This window comes from Topomyia yanbarensis, chromosome 3 (assembly GCF_030247195.1).
Source record: "Topomyia yanbarensis strain Yona2022 chromosome 3, ASM3024719v1, whole genome shotgun sequence".
Classification (NCBI taxonomy): Eukaryota; Metazoa; Arthropoda; class Insecta; order Diptera; family Culicidae; genus Topomyia; species Topomyia yanbarensis.
Genome location: NC_080672.1, coordinates 321827531 through 321847459, shown reverse-complemented (window position 1 = coordinate 321847459; position 19929 = coordinate 321827531). Strand labels below are relative to the sequence as shown.

General features: G+C 36.0%; 1 protein-coding gene across 4 annotated transcripts in view; it reads left to right on the top strand.

The window, feature by feature from the left end:
- The window catches only part of LOC131694005 (uncharacterized), a 269192-nt gene extending 254767 nt beyond the window's left edge, over positions 1–14425 (top strand). For all 4 annotated transcript variants that reach the window (XM_058982339.1, XM_058982341.1, XM_058982340.1 and 1 more), the window contains 5 exons: positions 12015–12226; positions 12282–12439; positions 12696–12926; positions 12986–13272; positions 13338–14425. In XM_058982339.1, the coding sequence (XP_058838322.1) occupies positions 12015–12226; positions 12282–12439; positions 12696–12926; positions 12986–13272; positions 13338–13636 (1187 nt within the window). In that variant the 3' untranslated portion in view covers positions 13637–14425. The remainder of the gene's footprint in view (positions 1–12014; positions 12227–12281; positions 12440–12695; positions 12927–12985; positions 13273–13337) is intronic.
- The last annotated feature ends 5504 nt before the right edge of the window (positions 14426–19929 follow it).

Here is a 19929-nt window from a genome sequence, read left to right as displayed (position 1 = left end):
TCTACTGACCATAATCGTGTAGCAGTTCTGCAAGGAACGTAATAAGCTTTAGGGGAAGGCGGGGAAACTGTAGATATAGAGAAACCGTAAATCAATATTGTTATCGTCACATCTGTTATCTTCAATCCATCGTGTGCCAAAAATGTGTGAAAGGATTTTAAAACATAATATTGTTTGTGCAGTGAAGAAAATTTGAATTCGCATACATAGTGAGTAAAATTAAAGCAAACACTTCTTTACAAATTATGGAAGCCTTACATACCACCGCTGAACCACAAAGTACGGAAAATTGCCCCAAAAGTTGTTGATAGCAACCGGTCAGGGTGATGTTTGTTCTTCGCGAATGATGCATACCATATAATTGGTGAAGAAGCACGGCAAAGCTAAATTGGAATGGTTTTATGTACAAACCTGAAATGAAAACAAACACTTTATGACTGTTCGAAAACACAGCAAACACACAAGTAAAAAGTGTAAAAAGCTCGGCCAATCAAATATTATTCCCAATGGACGTAGGCACTGGGAAACGATGCATCATCGTCTTGCTCCGTTACAATTTCGTTCTCATCCAGCGATGTTTGATTTAAAGCACCGGAATTTACAGTGCTGAGTGGCCACTGTTTGCTGACTGATGTAACATGTGCCCAGGCCAATCAATGTTGATACAGTTGCAATTTTATGGAACAGCATCATTCCGCCATGCTTTGCAGTATGGAATTGTGATTCGAGATGAACTTGATCTATCATACCGACGTGATGTGGGGGGTTCAGGTGGTGATGTTTTGATTTTTTCGATTCGATAAGACAAGGAACAGTTATATTACAAATATGAACCGTTAGTACTGGTTGTCCAACTGTACATATGTCCTACTTCTACCTGTACATCCACCAAACTCTATTAACAGCTTTATTGAATGACACTTTGTCATTTTAATTTATCACCTATGACGATAGTAAAAGCGCAAACACGATGTTGAAGTTTATTGACAAAAAGCTTGTTCAGTTGGAAGATGGAATTGTTGGTTTTGTAAACGTTTCTCATGTGTTTGGAGTACAAGATGATTCAAATCCAAAGGTGACACCGATGTTAGAAAATATGAGACGAATAATATCAGACACATTACTGCGATGCTGACGGACGATGTATATATCTAAGTAATATTATGGCAAACTAACAACAGTAGAACCTGGACACACGCGTGTGCATGGGACGGCTAGGGGAGACTGTAGCCTCCCTATTATTCTAGAATATTTCTATTTGCTTTAAATGAAAGAGTTGGAGCTACGTATATACTTTAAGCTCTACATATTTAATATTGTTTGTGTGTACCATGTATTTTCGATCAAATCAGTATAACGAACAATTGACCAGAGACTCTGGAACTCCTATCGATGTTGGGAGGAAGCTACAGTGAAACTACGATTATAACACATCTATTTCCTATCAAATTTATTAGTTTTTCTACGCTCTGAAACCTGTAATCTACTCGTATCATAAACACATGACATTCCCAGAGGCTATTTTTCCTGTAGGAGTTTTTGATTAATATGACAGAACTTAGATTATATTCAAAACACTCGCGTAGAAATTGGTTGATACTATATGTTGAAATAAATTTTGCTGTTTTCTTTAATAAGTTAATAATTGTAATATTTTGAAAAATCTTTTATTTGATACGGCTCATAGCAGTAGATTACCGAAGCCGTGGATCGTTACAATATGTAAAACCTAAAAATAAAAACCAATATTATTGATTATCTGTTGGATCTCGTGCGCGTATCTTTTTATTGCGCGCGGAGACCTACTTTCGCGGCAGGAATACATTTGTCTGCTCGCCTACTGCGCCATGGGGATCATTTAATGCTCTCCTGTTCAAAGTGCACTTAAGGATGACTAGTTTAAATCCGTTCCTCATTATTATTAACTTTTTCGCCGATGTTGCTTACAGGTGCGTTTGTGGTGCTAGATGCTGCTTTTGCGGTTGTCGTTATGGCCTGAACAGCTGCCACAAATTTGGCAAAAACTTTGTAGTTCAGGTATTGGTTACATGCATTCATGACGGCCTTCCTTAACCTTTAAAGGCACAAACCAATTTTTTTAAATTTTCTGAAGATTGTCCCAAAGCTTTAATACGTTATCATGACAATTTTGAAACGGTTTTCGCAATGTTGTTTTAAACCAACATTGCGCATTTAAGCGTTAACCTTACAACCGTTTCATGACTATTTCTGTACGGGCGAACAGAATCAAATTGCATCACTTTCAAATTGCTGTAACTTTTTGTTTCATTAAGTATTTTCTATTGCAATATGCGCATTGTTTACATTATGTAAGTTTCACTAGCTCTTTTGCAACCGTTGCGAAATTACCGCAACCGCGCGGTTTTACCGCAACCGCGCCGCAAAAAAAAAATTGATAAAGTCTCACGCTTGCATTAAAAAGTAGATTAAAACTAGGAGTTTAACCATTTGAGCAGGACGCAACTACATTTGTTTCCTTAGCAATGGCACTGTTAGGAAAACCCCTCTGTCAGAACGTTCGAATTTTACTTTTCACCCTACAATAGAGAAACATAAAAAAAACTTTGAATTGGCCTAATTTCCATTGACTTGTTAAAGATTGGAGAAGAAATCAAAATATAATAAATATTCGACTTATCATTGATTTCTCACATTTTGGTTATTCTAAATTGATAAACAGACTGCTATTACGAAAGAAAATCTAGCTGTGTCCAAAATAATTTGACGCTATTATTTTTACCACATATTTTGGACACTAGTTATTTTATACTTCTAAGTAAAACTTCACAAACTAACCATTTCAAACACATAAAATGCAAGAAAAATAGAGACAAAGTTATTGGATCATTTAAAAACAATAAATTCCTGTTGGAAATCATGGAATTATGAATCGTTTTCGATATCAATTTTTCAACTGTGAATTTTGATTAATTTAAAGGAATTAGAGATGAACTAATTGTGCTGGGACTTAAACACAACCCAAAGAATATATCTATCTTCATCAAACCAAATGAATTTGGAGTAATTGGCAGTAGAGGAGACAAATGTATGAAAAGCGGCCAAAATAAGGAGGGGTCCAAATTAGGCTGATTATTCTATCATTCGTTCATCAACATCGTATTTCTATCTTCTTTGATTGCTGTGTAAATTCAATGTGAATTTTTCTGCAGTCAATTTTATTGGACTCTTTCTTAAAAAGTATGCTACATAACTTTTTTCGCGTACTTCCATTCAAATTTACGACATTTTCTCTCAAATTAAGCCCTAATATTTTTCAGTTAAAACTATTTGGTAGCTTTTTTGAAGTAAAGTTATTCGAAGTTAGTGTTTTTATAGTGTAGGGTATTGCATTTTTTTCTAATTCTCAAAGCCCCCTTCATATTGTGACAAGTGTGAAAGTTAGCTCAGATGCCAAATACCACATATTTTGACTCCCGTCCACTTCAATTGAAGTTTTTGCCATTGGCTCTTTGGGAAAAGAGGAAAATACATTAAATGCTTGAACTTTCGAGCAAGCCTTTAGAAAATTACAGTTCATACATTTTAAAGGGAGCAACCTTAGTATTTGAATGAGCATACATCTGTTTCTTGAAAAATACGGAAGTTAGAGTTTTGGGATATTTTGTCCATAAAACCGCCTATTTTTAATACCATTTCTGCTACAAATCATACATTTTTTGTAGTTTTTCTAATGTACAATAATTCTGTACCGGTTGAGACCGGACTTCTGATTAGATGTAATGTATAGAGTAATTTTATTTGTCGTTCTTATTGATGAAATACAATATGTTTTTATTTCACTGTATCGGAATATATGCGCTACTGTATACAAGCACTGGTATTTCGACTTAATGTTTTTGGTAAAAATCCTTTAAGAATGAAAGGGGGTTTGCCTAGTAGAATGTTTTTGAAAGTATAATGTTTGCTTTAAAATGTATGGAATTTTATAAATAGAAAATGCAAAAGTTGATTTTTTTCATAAACATTACATTCTGAGGAGTCTCTTGAAATTAAATTTCGTGTGAATGAGAATAATATTTTATTATATATGGTTATACAAATGAACAATTTTTCAACACTATTTTTAAAAATACAAAAATTTTACCGCATTTACCGCATTACCGCGCGGTGCAGTAAATAAAGCGCGGTTGGGTTAAGCGGTTTATTATTTTTTGCTGTTGCGGTGCGGACAATCCATTTACCGCCCACATCCGCACCCCGACGAACCCTAGTTCTACAGTAGCACATCTCCATACAAAGTTGTAACAAAATTATAAAATTGGTTAATGTTTGTAAGTTATGTATGTGTGTGTATGTTAACCCGAGCAAAGTCCTACATCAAAATTACAGCAAATAGACAACATATTTTGATATCAAGCATCAAATTGAAATCTTATTTTGATATCAGTTTAAACTTTGTCAGATATGACATATTTTGATCTCATTTTGATGTGCTTACATTTTTAGAAAAAAATGTTTGTTTCTATTTCTTTGACAAACATCAAATTGATTACATATTTTGTTATCAATCAAATATTTCACCATCTCAATGAGTTTTCAATTTGCTTTCACTGATAGCATAAATAGTTTTCTGTTTGATGTCATAGTGCAATTTTTCTGCTTTCGATTTTGATCTTTTAACCGTTAAAACGACCAAAATGATAACAACCTGAGCAATCATTCCCTACTACATCACAACATCAAGTTTAGCTCTCAATTTGTTATCAGACTCGGGAAACCTTCCAAATTCTGGTATAACGAAAAAAAGTTTTCTGCGTATAGGCTGGCTTCTTTATGCAAACAACTTGATTTCGGGATGTAGGAGGTGTTAGCTCTGCCAATTTTCCAATTACCCATTTCAGAATGACAGATTACTAGCGGTACATTCCGAGGTCATTTTCCCATCGGCATACTCCGCTAAACTATAACACTATCTTTTCCATGCAATCGGACTGCTAAAAATGCTAGAAAAATCCAGAAGAGTATAGGGAGATAGAAAATGAGCATTTTATAGTACTGCAAGAGAAGCAAGTTCACGTAAAGACGACTTCCTGGTACTGTTATATATTTTGGGATCATTTTCTAGTTGTAGGTTAAACCTTCAAAATTTTGATTTTAAATCCTATACAGACCGTTATTTTAAAAGCTCAGTGAGCCAGCTGGCTCAAGGCATAATAGTATAAAAACAAAATACTGTTGCATGCATGGGTAGTTTACATATTTAAATCGCTCTCTTGCGTAAATTTGAAATGGTAAACAAACATGTATCAAACAGTAACATTTGATATTGTATACTCGATCTGTACGTAAGAGATGCAAATGATATACACTTATCATTGAAGTGGAACAAAGCAAGACATTTCAGCTTCTTTTCTATTGCAAAATCTCAAAATACAGAAGATTTGTTTGTCGCGCTAAAGAATACGAAAATAATGACTGATAGTACATGATTATCTTAAAAACGCAAAGGAAAAGGAATTTAACCCTCTAGTTTCCAACACCGCCTCTAGGCGGTCTCTATAAAAATCTAAATAAAACTACTAAAACATGATTGTATGTTGTCATCCGCACTAGCATTTCTTCCCAACGCTCACACCCTTCATACACACACATTATTTTAATATTCGTAGCTTTCTGTCAAAGGCATTTGAAGCTCAAAGTTGAAAATTCGAGGTAAACGTGGAAAAAACTATTTTGTTTTTAGTGGTAATCTTCATTAAACAAATTTTAACTGTTTTTGGAAATTTCAATAACTAAAAAAAAAATTTTTGAGTTGCCTGTTACTAGCATTTCACTGTAGATGTAAATTGGTTTAGCGGAATAATTCGGAAGTTTAGGTTTTTTGGTAAAATACTTTGCCCGCCTAGAGGCGGTGCACAGTGACGGCTCTTCAAACAAAAGTCGGACAAAACCTCAAATATTACCTAATTTGGCTGAAAATCACAATTTAAGCTAATTTTGAGGTGCTGAGCTCATTTTTGATGTCAAAAGTCGTAAAATATTAAATGCATTTTTCCATACAGTGTCATTGAACCTTTCTTATAACTATGATCCCGTTTTCATGATAGATTTTCCGTTACTGTTCACCAATGGCAACAATATCATAAAAAATGAAGAACGCTACTTAAAAACCATTGTTGAACGTGTTGGTTTACTGGAGATTGTCTAACTATTTTCCACAAAACACCATGTGTCTCCATATCAGCAACAAAGCTTCAAAATCTCCTTAAACCTTTTTGCGCACCTAGGCGCAGAACGAGACCATGATATTCGAAAAGTAGAGGTAATTTCACATAGAATGTATACTATGTGACCGTTCCGAAATGATTCCGAAATTTGTACAGAATACATTAGTGAACAAAGTATTTTTGATCTGACCACCTTAAACATATTTAAACTAAAAGTCATAGTTCCAAGCAAATTTATCACTAACCAAGTTCTTTAGTTCCTCTACACAATGAAACTAGTTGTGCTAAAATCGAGCCAAAATCAAAAGAGCAACATGCATTTGAAGTGAACAGAGCAATGGTGGTTTCGGAAATGAAAATCATTAAAAAATCCGGACTTTGGTACGTTAAAACTCGTGTTAAAAATCGTGTTCTTATCAAATGATCATAAAATTTCGAATATACATCATTCAATACATGAAAAATTTAGGAAAAATATAATATATCAATATTTCAAAAATAAATTTTTGAGGTTTTGGCCAGCCTCCGGCCACTGTGCGGTGTTGGGCACCTGAGCGAAAAAAAATTTCAGTCTTTAGTGATTACTTATCGTACAGAAACTAGTATTATGCGCAATTTAGCTGAAAAAACTTATGTTTTAAAAACTTTGGCTGAATGTTGGAGTTAGAATATGGATATTATTATCATTTAATAATATTTAGGGGAGTTTGGCGCTAGGTGGCAGAATCTTTTTTTCTCTTTTTGTATTAGACATATGGCGCTGTCTCTAGTTCTGCACTTCAAGTACTGTTTAATCCATTCTCCAATGTGTTTATGTTGCATTAAATTCTATTTTGTACACGTTGTAAGTGAAATTGAGTTTTCGAGCGTATTAGAGTGAAGAGCCTACTTGAGTCGTATTAGGAAGAGTTTCATTAATTACTCGGAATACAACTGATGCAATGCGTATGAATTGGCACCAATATCTTTACTTTCTCCTTATGAACCATTATGATATCAAAAATCGCCATTTGAACCAATACGTTGAACTAAGATGGCTAACGCCGCTCTAACCAACGGTTTTACATGGTTATGACGAAAATATGCTCATTACCCTAGGTAACGTTTTTAAATTGCAGCATTTTTGTTATTTAGGGCGAGTTCAAAGCTATTCCACAAATGACCAGATTTTTCGATAGCGTGCGAAAAGAACTTTCTTTGGCCGTATATGTAATATACGTAACCACAAGTAAAATTTGTTTTTTTTTGTTTGTTTACTTCGGAATTTCACCTGAAAAATTCCGAAAATTTAGCTTTTGAATACAAATTGTGCGCCAAAATTAAAATGCAGGAGCATTGAGGCTGAAAAATAATAACAAGTATCATTGATTTGCAGTTTTATTCGAAAAACATCTCACGCGATCCATACTTTATCATCAAAAGTGGCCAGGTGGCATCATTGTGCGTATAGTCGTTAGTTGGCGAGATTTCCGCGTCACATATTTAAAATGCTGTAATGTAGACAACAGTCCGCTCTTTTATGCAACGCATTCACTTTTACACGATCTTCTTAAATTAAAAACATAAAACATGATAAGTGAAACCATCGCCAGCAGACCCTGGACTCCCCTACTATAAATTAGCAGTCAATAATTAAACAACCAAAGCACTAGAGAAATACTCCTTACAGTTTAGGTATTTTGCGTTCTGATAGAGTTCAAAATATAAGAAACCTGTATTCGCTTATGTTGAAGTAACTAGAAGAAAAAAGTTTTTGTTTTTTATTCGCCTAGGTGCCCGACACCGCCTCTAGGCGGCCTACTTATTTTAAGGCCTTAATGAAAAACCCATTACTTACAAGAATTTTCACCATTATTTTCGTTTTTCTCATCACGAGGCCCACCTCCAAAAGTTTTTTCAAGCCAAAAAAAAAATTGGGCACTAGAGGGTTAAAGCCTGCTAAACTGCGCATGATCGCATATCAGTCTCATAAAGATAGGAAATCCATAGAAAGTGGGACAAATATCAGGTGGACGCAATTTACGTCGATTTCTCAAAAGCTTTCGACAAAGTACCGCACAACATCGTAATCCTGAAATTAAAGCATTTGGGATTTCTCACCTGGCTGACTAACTGGTTGCAGTCGCATCTTTTCGATCGCTCGGCCTTCGTGAGTATAAAAAACACGCGCTCAAGCACATTCAGAGCACCCACAGGTGTCCCGCAAGGCAGTCATCTAGGCCCGCTTATTTTTATTCTGTTTATTAACGATATCTGTAGTCGGATCAAATCTGGGAAATTTCTATACGCGGACGGTCTCAAAATCTTCCGAATTATCGCATCTGCACTTGACGCCGTAGTGCTTCACCAAGATATCTGTGCTATTCAAGAATGATGCACGCTTAACAAAATGGAAGTCAACGTTAGTAAATGCAAAGTATTCAGTTTCGGACGCTTGCTTACTCCAGGACGTTATGAATAGGAAGGAAGAACAATTGAAAGCTCCACTCGATCCGTGACTTGGGAGTGCTCTTCGATAGGAAGTTGAGATTTTCCGACCATATCACCGCGACAACTGCTAAGGCTTTCGGAATGCTGGGCTTCTTAAAGCGAAACACGGCGAACTTCAATGATTTCTACACACTAAAAGCACTTTACTGTGCCCTGATCAGAAGTGTTCTGGAGTATGCTGTTCAAGTGTGGGCACCATACCATGCCGTTCAAATTGACCGACTAGAACGTATACAAAGATGTTTTGTGCGATTCGCCCTCAGGAAACTTCCATGGAATGATCCAGTTGTGTTGCCTCCTTATGCCGACAGATGTACGCTACTCGGTCTGCAGACTCTGGCGACTCGCCGTATCTTCCTGCAAAGAATTTTTGTTTTCTACTTGCTGTCAGGTAATATCGACAGTCCCGATCTTCTCTCGGGCGTTAATTTGTATGCGCCCCTCGTGTTCTTCGTAACCCCACTCTGTTGTGGATCCCTAGACACCGTACTTCATATGGACAAAATAATCCACTGGAAAGATGTTGCCGCAGATTTAACGAAGCAGAGTATGATTTTAACGTTTCCAAGCATAGATATAAGTTATTAATAAGAAATATATAGTTTTAAAATGTGTCTGTACGGTGTATACCGAAGATAAGAAATAAATAAAATGAAATAAAATAAAGTTTGAGTTTTGAAATTATATTGGGTTGCACATTAGAGTGGGACATGGTTATATGAAAAAAATAAAATTTCGCTCCGAGTAACTTTTTGGGTCCCATTTAACTCCCAGAACAACTCTGCAAATTTTTAGTTCGATCGGTGAAACTATATTTTTGCGCCCACTATTTAAAGTTTACATGGGATTTCGTACGGGGAAAACGTCTTTTGCAAATTAATTGTTCCAAGAGTCACCCGTTACCTCCTAAAAATAAATAGATGTATGATTTTTATAGAAAATTTGTCAAGGAAACAAAGTCTAGAAGACCACGAAACGATCTGATGCTTGTGGAAAAAGTTATTAAGCAAAAACCGATTGATGCCCTGAAGATTAATGAAAATTTTACTTTTCATAGCATCACTGCTGCTGACGGTCGAATTATATACAAAATCTTTAATTTTCTCTTATTATGTACAAAAGAAGACTCAATTTATCCCTGAAAACTCTTGCGAAGTGGCCAGACGGTATAGAAAAATGATTTGGAGACATTAAGAGAAGATCAAAACAAAATTGCATATAATTGGACAACCAACAACAGTGGTGCTAGAAACAATGAATATTTTATCAATCGTCAGAGCATCAATTGATTTCAGCTTAATAACTTTTTTCTCAAGCGTCAGATCGTTTCGTAGTTTTCGAGACTTTGTGTCTGTGTTAAATTTTCTACAAAAGCCACATAACGGTTTATTTTTAAGAAGCAATGGGCGACTCCTGGAGGAATTATTTTGTGAAAGTTAATTTTCCCATATAAAATCCCATGTAAACTTTAAATAGTGGGCGCGAAAATATAGTTTCAGGGATCAAGCTAAGAATTTGCACAGATGTTCTAGGACCCAAAAGGTACCCAAAAAGTTGCTCGGAGCTGGAATCTATTTTTTGTCCCACCCTATTGCACATAGGTTTCTAAGACGTACCGATTTTACTGCCATAAAATACGGCAAAAAAAACACAAAATTTCAATATACGTAATTGCGTAAGACATCTAATCAGACTTCCCATGAAAATCGGCAAGTTTGTAGCTGTATACAAAATTTAGTGCACGCGTTCAACCTCAAACATGCTTCGTGTCGATGTACACGTTCGCCTCGAACATCGAACCCAAGCGAACGATGTGCAAACTCTTTTCAAACATCCGTGTACGTACCCCGGGTGCGTACACGAGAACGATTCGCACTAGACAAAAAGAGTCAACGTTAGTGATGGTGAAAGTGAGAAAGAGAAAACTGGTGCCACGAACCTATGTGGACGCACACCGTGTACGTACATGGGGTTCGGTTGTGCAGACGAACATGTGCATGTCTTTGGGTACGAAATAGCGTGTTTGACTTCGTACACGAAGTGTGGGTTTAATATGAGCAAGGAAACAGAGCGAACATTGTGTACCATGATTATTTGGGAAGACTGCATCTAAGTGTAATTAGAAAAATATTCTACGTTCTTAACCTCATTCTGAGGTTCAAATTTTGAGGTGTTAAACCTAAAATAAGTCGTGTTCGATATCCTATATAATTTCAAAACACGAACTCAAATAGATGTTCTAGTAGGAAAAAAATTATAGTTTTATCATACTTGACGTATATATTACTATGTAGTATCACATATATATATAGGGAACTTTATGACTCGTCAGGGTTTAGTTTACAAAGAATTTAGTATCAGAGGAGAGTTATTTTCTGTATGACACATGTAAATATTACACGCAGTATTGCATACTAATCATTCGATGATTTATCCCTTCACTGTGCCCGAAATAATTATTTACAGAAGACTGGAATCATTTGTATAAACAATGTCGAATATTATTCTAGATCAAATTTTCTCAAATCTTCATTTTATTTGTTCAACAGAGTTCTAACAGAGAATCCCTAACATTTTATGAAACATGGGTTTGCGACGGCTTAACAAGTTAAGCCAGAGAAATTCAAAAATTCTTATTCTTACAAAAAATTGAACAATCTTCAACATTTTCATCCGATTTAAACTAACAAGGACTTATTTTTATTGTTTATTAGAAGGTTATAAATATTCTTTTTTAAATTGCTTTATTTTACCCAACATTTTGACCAAACGCTCAATTTTCTTTAAAAAATTAGAAAAAGTAAGAAAAAAATAAAAAGACTCGTAAATAACGCCAGTCCCATTAGAGCATTAAAACAAAACGTTTGGATGACCGAAAGAACATTTACCTATAATTTAACATAATTATATTTCATTTTTATGAGCTATAGCCGAAGATATATGGATTTTACTAGCAGGCATTTCTGTCTTCAAAGGTGAAATTCAGTTTTTCACTCTAACTTGAAACTTGTTCTACTGTAATTTTTTGGACATCATTTTCGGGATCAGCACACAATTTAACATCGAAAATGGAGGTTACATATTAAATTTCAGATTTTTACTTTCATTTTGTAAACTAGTGTTATGTACTCAACATTAACATCTAAAAAATTGTTACCATTGAAATTTTAGCCGTATTTCGAAGATACCACCTTAATTTTATTTTCAACGCCCTCCCATTGGGTTACCCATTTTCCATTTCAAAAATTAAGCATAACATAATCAAAATGAAAAAAAGTTATACTCACTATCCCTATCGTTTTCCGTTTTTTCCAGCAACCCACAAAGTGTTCTGCTCCGAGGACCAAATGCGAGTTCACGTTGCCCTGCCAGCGAATGATTCCAGTACCATGATCTACCTGGAAGGCATGAAAGGCTATCCTGAACCCAAGTGTAAACCGACCATCAATGACACTCTGGCAGAGTTTCAACTGTCGCTATCGAACGTCTATGAGTGTGGTGTGACGAGAGTGGTCAACAAACTTACCGTTAGTATTGTAACTATGATAGAATAGGGATTGCTTAAAAGTTCCGTTGTTCCAGGGTAAAAAAGTATACTACCACCGGATCATCATTGAGGGCGGTCAAGAGTTTGGCAAGGAAATTGTCAGCGTAAAATGTGTCACTAACGGACCTCTCTACAACGTAACCCATGGGATCGTCAAGCGAGATGTACTGCCGGCAGGATTTCAGGAACCAGAGTATGTTTATATAAATGTTATTTTTTGTTGAATTCCTTATTCAGCAAGTAGTTGCGAATGTCACTATTACTTCCACACAACTGTATCCACAAATACTTGTTTCGTATATTTATTAGACTTCAGTGTTTGTACGTAATACGGAATAAGTATCCGTCGATACAGTTAACTGAAGGTTAAACTAACGAAAGCGAATTTGAATCAAGTATTTCGTTGAATCCTCAAAAATGTATAATTTGACATCGCCAATTTTCAACAGGGACCTGGAAATTACTTCCAACATAACAGGAAGTGCCCCAGAGCCATCACTGAGCATTGCCGTTCGTCAAGGTGACCAATTGGTCTCGGGTGACTTGAATGTGAGTCCAGGGACGAACCTTCAAATGGAAATATTTTTGGATAAAAACTCGGCTCCAATTTATGGTCTTGGAGTGAATTACATGCAAGTGACAGACACTTTGTCGCAAGAGGAAACTATTATATTCAATGGGTAGGTAACGCGTGCGTTGTTTGCTTATAATTTAAAATTCAATTAATTTAATCTCACAGATGCTCGGTCGATCCATATTTATTCGAAAACTTCAATACTGTTGACGGGGACCTGCTCACGGCAAAGTTTCGTGCCTTCAAATTTCCGGAGTCAACCTACGTACAGTTTCGTGGCACCGTTAATGTGTGCGTGGATCGATGCAAAGGAGTAACCTGCAGCAATGGACAAATCGCCTACGGCCGTAAACGTCGCGAAATCAGTCAAAGCTTGGCTGATCCAAACAAAGTTTACGAAGTGACCATGACAACGTTCATCAAGGTCAATTATGACGACAGTGTAGATAAGGGTAAGAAAACTTCATGAACAATCCGTAGTAGACAATTTTTATAACAATGTTATGTCTATTCGAAGGTGCCGCTTCGGACATCGATCAGAAATTTCGACAACTGAAACTGGCAAATCAAAAGCTGGCCCGAAACAGTCGCGCTGGTAACGTATTCGAAAGCATTCACGTGTCCAAAACCGCCGAATCAAGTCCAAGTGAAAACGCCAAGGTCGAAGAAACGATTCTATTCACCAGGGAGGTCATTAGTCAGCCTCAAGGAAACATAGGTATGAGTAGCAGCAGCAGTCGGCAATTTACAGTAGCTAGCTTAGCCATTGCACTGCTACTATCCTTAACCGCAATCAAATGCAACGTTGTCCTCTAAACTAACGATTTCCTACTAATGATCTCAGTGAGCAAACTTTTTTGGCAAGTAACCAGCGGATATATAGGCAAACACGCAAGTGCAACTAACTGCCAGAATACTAACTGATAATCTGACCCAATAATGGCTCGAATTGATACGCAAGTAATTGTAAATAACGCGATGTGCTAGTTCGTAAGCGGAAAATGCGTACCAAGAAGCAATGAAATTTAATATTTTAAATACAATGACGCAAAATTTTAGCTACTTCGAAATTTTAGCAAACAATTTTTTTTAAAGCGAATGATTTTTACAAACGAAATGTGATTGATTAAACTATTGTATATTTGTTCTGTGCTTCAACTAATTGGCGGTAGAGCTAGAGTAGGATGAATTCAAACTCAAACTTTCAATACAATTCGGTAGGCAATAAGCAATGTAAGTTATACTAGTCTAATAAATGTAAAATGAAATTCAGCGATTGCAGACTTAGTGTAAAATTTAAGCAAGAATTAAACTAAATCTGTAAGGTAATATAGAGCTAAGCGAAACAACGAAACCATCGATAAGCGGGCCATGTGTGAGTGTTGTGGGATTTGACAAACTTATATCTTAGGTGTCTAAGTGCTTGTCAGTCTAACTTATGATTTACTCCATTCGATGGTAGTACGATTTCCCCATTCATAATCCAACAACACGAAGCTGCGTTGTTCCACAGGTGGCCCGCTTATTGCACGGAACTATCTATGTAGAAACTAAAAATAATGTGAAAATAACTAAACTTACGACAATAAAATACTAACGAAGTAATGTAGTACCCCATTTGATACAGATGACTTTCCAATATCTTGTTTAGAGTAAAAGTTAAAAACCAGTAATCTGTCAAACGATGCATTTGAATTTTTTGACTTTTGATCATGTTTTGAATTGATTTACTCCTCTGTGCGTTGACTTGTTGATTGAAATCCAATATCTTACCACAGCCTTTAAATGGTTGGTACATCTGACTCTTGCTTAGTTCAAATGCCTATAAGTGCCACACAAAAATTATCTAGGACAATTGATGTTTAGTTTATTTGTCAAAGATCTATGCTACTATGGCGTTTTTTTCAAATAAACTGTGCGGTAAATCCATCTCAAATAAAGCTACAAATGTAAACAAGTTAACCGAGCAAGATAACAACCTAACAGTAGCGTCAAATTGACGGCAAGGTGTTGACGAAACTCGATGGATGTGTCAGGCAGGATAGACGATGAAACTTATGCGAAATTTCGGAACTCGAATTTTACAAGGCTACGCGGTCTCTAGCAGATGAAAAAATTCTCAAAAAAATATTCTTTGGCAAGGGGATTGTTCCCGTGGCAAGAAAATCAGTATTTTTGTGACGGATAAGACTAAGAATTCGGAAGTATATAAAAAGGTGTGCCTCAACAAACGGATTTTACTCTTCAACATATGATGATCAAGTTACGTTAGGGCCAGATCTAGCCAGCAAACTGCAAGGACTTGCTTCAATTATAGAACGACAATGGGACTAGCTCATCCCAAAAGAGTTCCGTCCACTAAACACATATTGGACGATACTGATATACTGCATATTAAGCGAGTAGTCACCAGTGACAATGGTGGGACGAAAAATTGGTGGAATTAGATTGCCAAGATCGGGACTGAAGAATAGTGGTGAGTGAGAGAATAGATTTAAGGTAGCATTGAATTAAATGTTGAAGTTATGGGTTTTTTTGAAGTGTGCTAAATTGGAGTCATTCTGAAACATCACTTCGGGATTACGATAATATTCTTGACTCATGAGACCATTTCGAAAAGAAAGCCTATCTTTTAGTGCTGTAGCTGAAATTTTAATTTATATTTTCAATTTTGCACTGAATTAGAAATGTGAATGTGTGGTTTAGTACATGGGATGGTCTAAATCTCTGTTAATTGTCTAGACATTTACCCCAAGACGAAAACTATAACTGGTAGTTTTGTACTCCATTGGTTACATCGAATCATGTATTGTGAAATAACTCGTTCTTTAAAACCAGTGATCCAGTCTGCTCTAACCCCGCTAGATGAGGACACTAAAAGCGCACAAAGTAACAGATTTAAGATTTTTGATTACTTGCACATTCTGTGAAGACCACGGACAATGCGTCATATACCTGCAAAATGAAACTACACCGTAGCGGTTGATGTTATTGAAGTTGAAGTATTGAAGTAGGGGACGGTGGGGAGTTGTGGACACCGCCCATACCCGTTAAGCTTTAAATAATAAAACTTTAGTAACTACTGTCAAATGTTTCTATTGCTATGACGACACCTTTTCTATTGACAAATGTTGCATCAACCTGTTTTTCATGCTTGTGTAATTAGCGACTAAAAATACCACATAAAAAGTTGTTTACTTATATGTGTTTGTCCCGTTTTGCAGCCGATTTCAAGGTAAATCAATGTAAAACATTCGTAGGACAGTTACCTTGCACAAAAAATTAGATGAATTTTCCCCCATATTTGGCGATGGTTTACAAAAGCTGATTCCACACATTTCACGCAATCTGCTATATCTTAAACACGATTACGATTATTTTAAATTGGTTTAGCTTGTGGATGTATTAAGGTGTCCTGTACAAATATTAGTTGAACTAATGACAATCGACCGATGTTTATGCTAGTTATACCCCGGGGACAACACTATGTTCAAACTCCCCACCGTCCCCTACCCATGCGTCTCTTCGTAGGTATAAGGACGGTGACAAATGGTGATTTGAGATTTCAGTGAACTTTTTCCCAGATCTTCTTAAAAATGATGAGTAAGCGACAAACTGGACTAATAACTTACCACCAGACTTGATAAAATCAAGTTATAAGTCGCCAGATCACGATTCAGTATTGTGGGCAGGCGGCATATCAAGAAAGCCTGCGCAAAAATAAAAATTATTAAAATTTTAATAGATTAAAAATGAATGAAAAGATCACAGCTCAGAGATGGCTTAGGATCTTTGGACGTTCAAAATCATGATTTTATCGATAAGATTCTGTATGTTTAGAAAAAAATATAGAACACTTCCTTTGCGATTTTTTAGAACTTTGCGTGAAGCGAATTGATCAAAACTTTTGTACATTATAGTATACCATTTCAATAACATGCTGTAATTTTTCTAAGCAAAAATATCGACAAACGACTCGGTACGAAGCTTTTTGTATAACGTCTTTGGAAAAAACATGATTTGCGGTGTTACCTGCCATTCAAAAACTACTTAACCGATTTCTTTCAAACTTTGCATACACATTCTATGTTAAAAATACTTAACCCCTACGTTGAGTTTTTGAGATAAATTTTCAATTAAGGGGTTTTTACTCATTTTAAATAAAAATTACTATTACATGAAAAATTCCATCTTTTTATGAGTAAACACCCCCTTAAATGAAAAATTATCTCAAAAACTCAACTTAGGAGTTAGGTATTTTTACCAAAGAATGTGTATGCAAAGTTTGAAATAAATCGGTTAAGTAGTTTTTGAATGGCAGGTAACACCGCAAATCATGTTTTTTCCAAAGACGTTATACAAAAAGCTTCGTACCGAGTCGTTTGTCGATATTTTTGCATAGACAAATTATTAATTAATTTTGATTCTCTTCAAGTTTTAACTCTAAGTCAAATATATCAAAAAGATAGTAATTTATCAAAAGTTTTGCATTGTACCAAAAATTCCGGTACTTATTTTTTCAGTACCTTTATTTCGGTACCAAAAATGGAAAGGTTTTCCCCGGGTTTTCGATACCGAGATCGCTTATTGCTTCCGAAAATTCAAAATTGCTTTCGTTACCAAATTTAATTAGTTATCTTTTGCTAGGCAAAATAACAAAGAAAAAAAACTGATCACCTTGTTCAAATATTGGCATATTGATATAGGGAAATGCTTTTTACCAAAACAACTTCTGGTCCCCCCTCCCGTGCCCATTTCTAGAGCCGGAGTGCATATATTGATAGCCCAAGCTACCAGAAGTTCGGATAATACTTAAAAAGCACACTTTAAGGTCACATAAAGTTCTTAGCGAACTTTCAAGCTGCTTAACCTTTAATTGAACTTTAAAGCTGCTTAAGCCGCTATTAGAACATAAAACGCACTGAAAAATTACTTAAAACGAGAAGCTTGTGTAGCTCCCTTATACGAACTTTTAGTTGCTTGGAAGTAGTCGGAAATAGAACTTCACTCAGTTCCACTTCAAGCAGATTTAAGCAAGAACATTTTTGTCAGCTTCAAATGAGCGACCAACAATAGAAGACTTGTAAAACCTACTTTATGTACTTCTATTACAAAGAAAAAATTGATAATAAAAATCTTGACGGCGCCGGTAATTGAGTGGTAAGCGTAACCACTACTCACCCCAGTTGATCTGGGTTCAATTTCAGCCGAGGTCGTTGAGACTTTTCTGAGGTGAAAAAAAGTCCATGAGTTGATGGGTCGACATCTAGTCCAGATAGTGGAGTCACCTATCCGGCGTGGGTGTTTGGCCTCGTAGCGGAAATAGGCCGACGGAAAATAACTAGAACGTGAAGAAGAAGAAGAAGAAGAAGAAGAAGAAGAAGAAGAAGAAGAAAACCTGTAGATAAAGCCGGTTCTTATAAAGAAGTTTCTTTGGTCGACTTGTAATAAGGATGTACGGTTTTCCTGCGTTGGAATTATTTATTAATAATCGGTTTTATACCAGAGGTTAACCCTTGCTGTCGGAACTTGTCAAGCGATTCTAATGCTGAAAGATCTGTTCGATTTTTACACTTGAAGTTTATATCGGATTTTAACATTATAATATATTTACAGCGGGTTATACGAATCATGTTCTGTCTTTGCGAAATTTATTTAATTTTTTTTTTGCATAATTTTAGATATGGCACTATATTTAATGTAATTTTTTTTAGTCCAAAATGTGCCTCTTATGTCTACCCCGAACGTCATGCAAACATTAACCACGAACCCGGAACAAATAATTTTTGATCGTTTTGAAATTATCACAGTGTATTCAAAATTAATTTTTCGTACGCAGAATTTTATTTTTGTACTGCCTAAAAATTGCAATATAATGCCCCGGGTTTCTTCAATCACGAACAACATAAATATATCACCGACGAGTTGTCCCTATGAATCTCGGGGTGTATATACGAGTGACATGAATTTTCAGAAGTCGTCACTTTTTGCATAACATAACATAACATAGAGACGACGGAGGACGCCTACATCTAGGGTTACCAACCCTCTCTATTTTAAAGGACATGTACTTCATTTCGATGATTTTAGGAAGCGTCCTTTGCTTTACCTCAAATGTCCTCATTTTAATCTCTTGAGCATATTTTAAATTTATTCAGATCAAGTTTATTCCGAGAGAAAGAAACGTCATCATTTTAATCGATCATTTTTTTTCAGCGGTTTTTAGCAGTTTATCTCGGGGATGCCCGCGCTCAATCCACAGCCGACTCCGTGGATCTTTTTACAAAACACTTTCGCGAGGTATTCAACAAGCCAGCTGTCTCTCCGTCACAAGAGTATATGAACACATTACCATCATACAATATCAGTCTCCCTTGCTTGGATATGAGTGAAGTCGATGAGTTGAAAGCTTTAGTCAGTGTCGACCCATTGACGAGACCAGGTCCGGATTACTTACCTCCAATATTCATTAAAGTATGCGCACGATCGTTGTCATTGCCATTTAGCATTATTTTCAACCGCTCAATCACTGAAAACGTCTTCCCGAATGTAAATTCTTGCAAGAAGTAGCTATAATTACAGAGGAATCTCGCTCTTGAACTATTTGGCTAAAGACCTTGAAAAATTCGTTTATAATGAGATACACGCTGCTGCTTCCCACATCATCGACGAATATCAGCTCCATCACTTCAAATTTGATTATGTACACTAGCATCTTTATCCCCTATGTTGAGAAGCGTCAACAAACCGACGCAATATACTTTGACTTCTGAAAGCATTAGATAAAGTACCTCACAACATTGCTCTTCTGAAACTGCAAAGACTAGGATTAAGTCCGTGGTTAACTGGATAGTTGCTTTTTTATCTGTCTAGTCATTGTGCTTTCGTTGGAGCACGTTCCAGCTATTTATAAACGACCTCTGCACTCGTATCAAAGCTGGAAAACTATTTTTCGCTGACGATTTATAAAATACTCGTCCAATTACTTGTGGACTTGATTCTACTGCACTTCAAGATGACGTACGATTAAACAATTGTGCCTGTTGAATGGCATGCAGGTAAACGTCGACAAATATAAGATGATAAGTTTAAGGCGATCGTTCATTGTA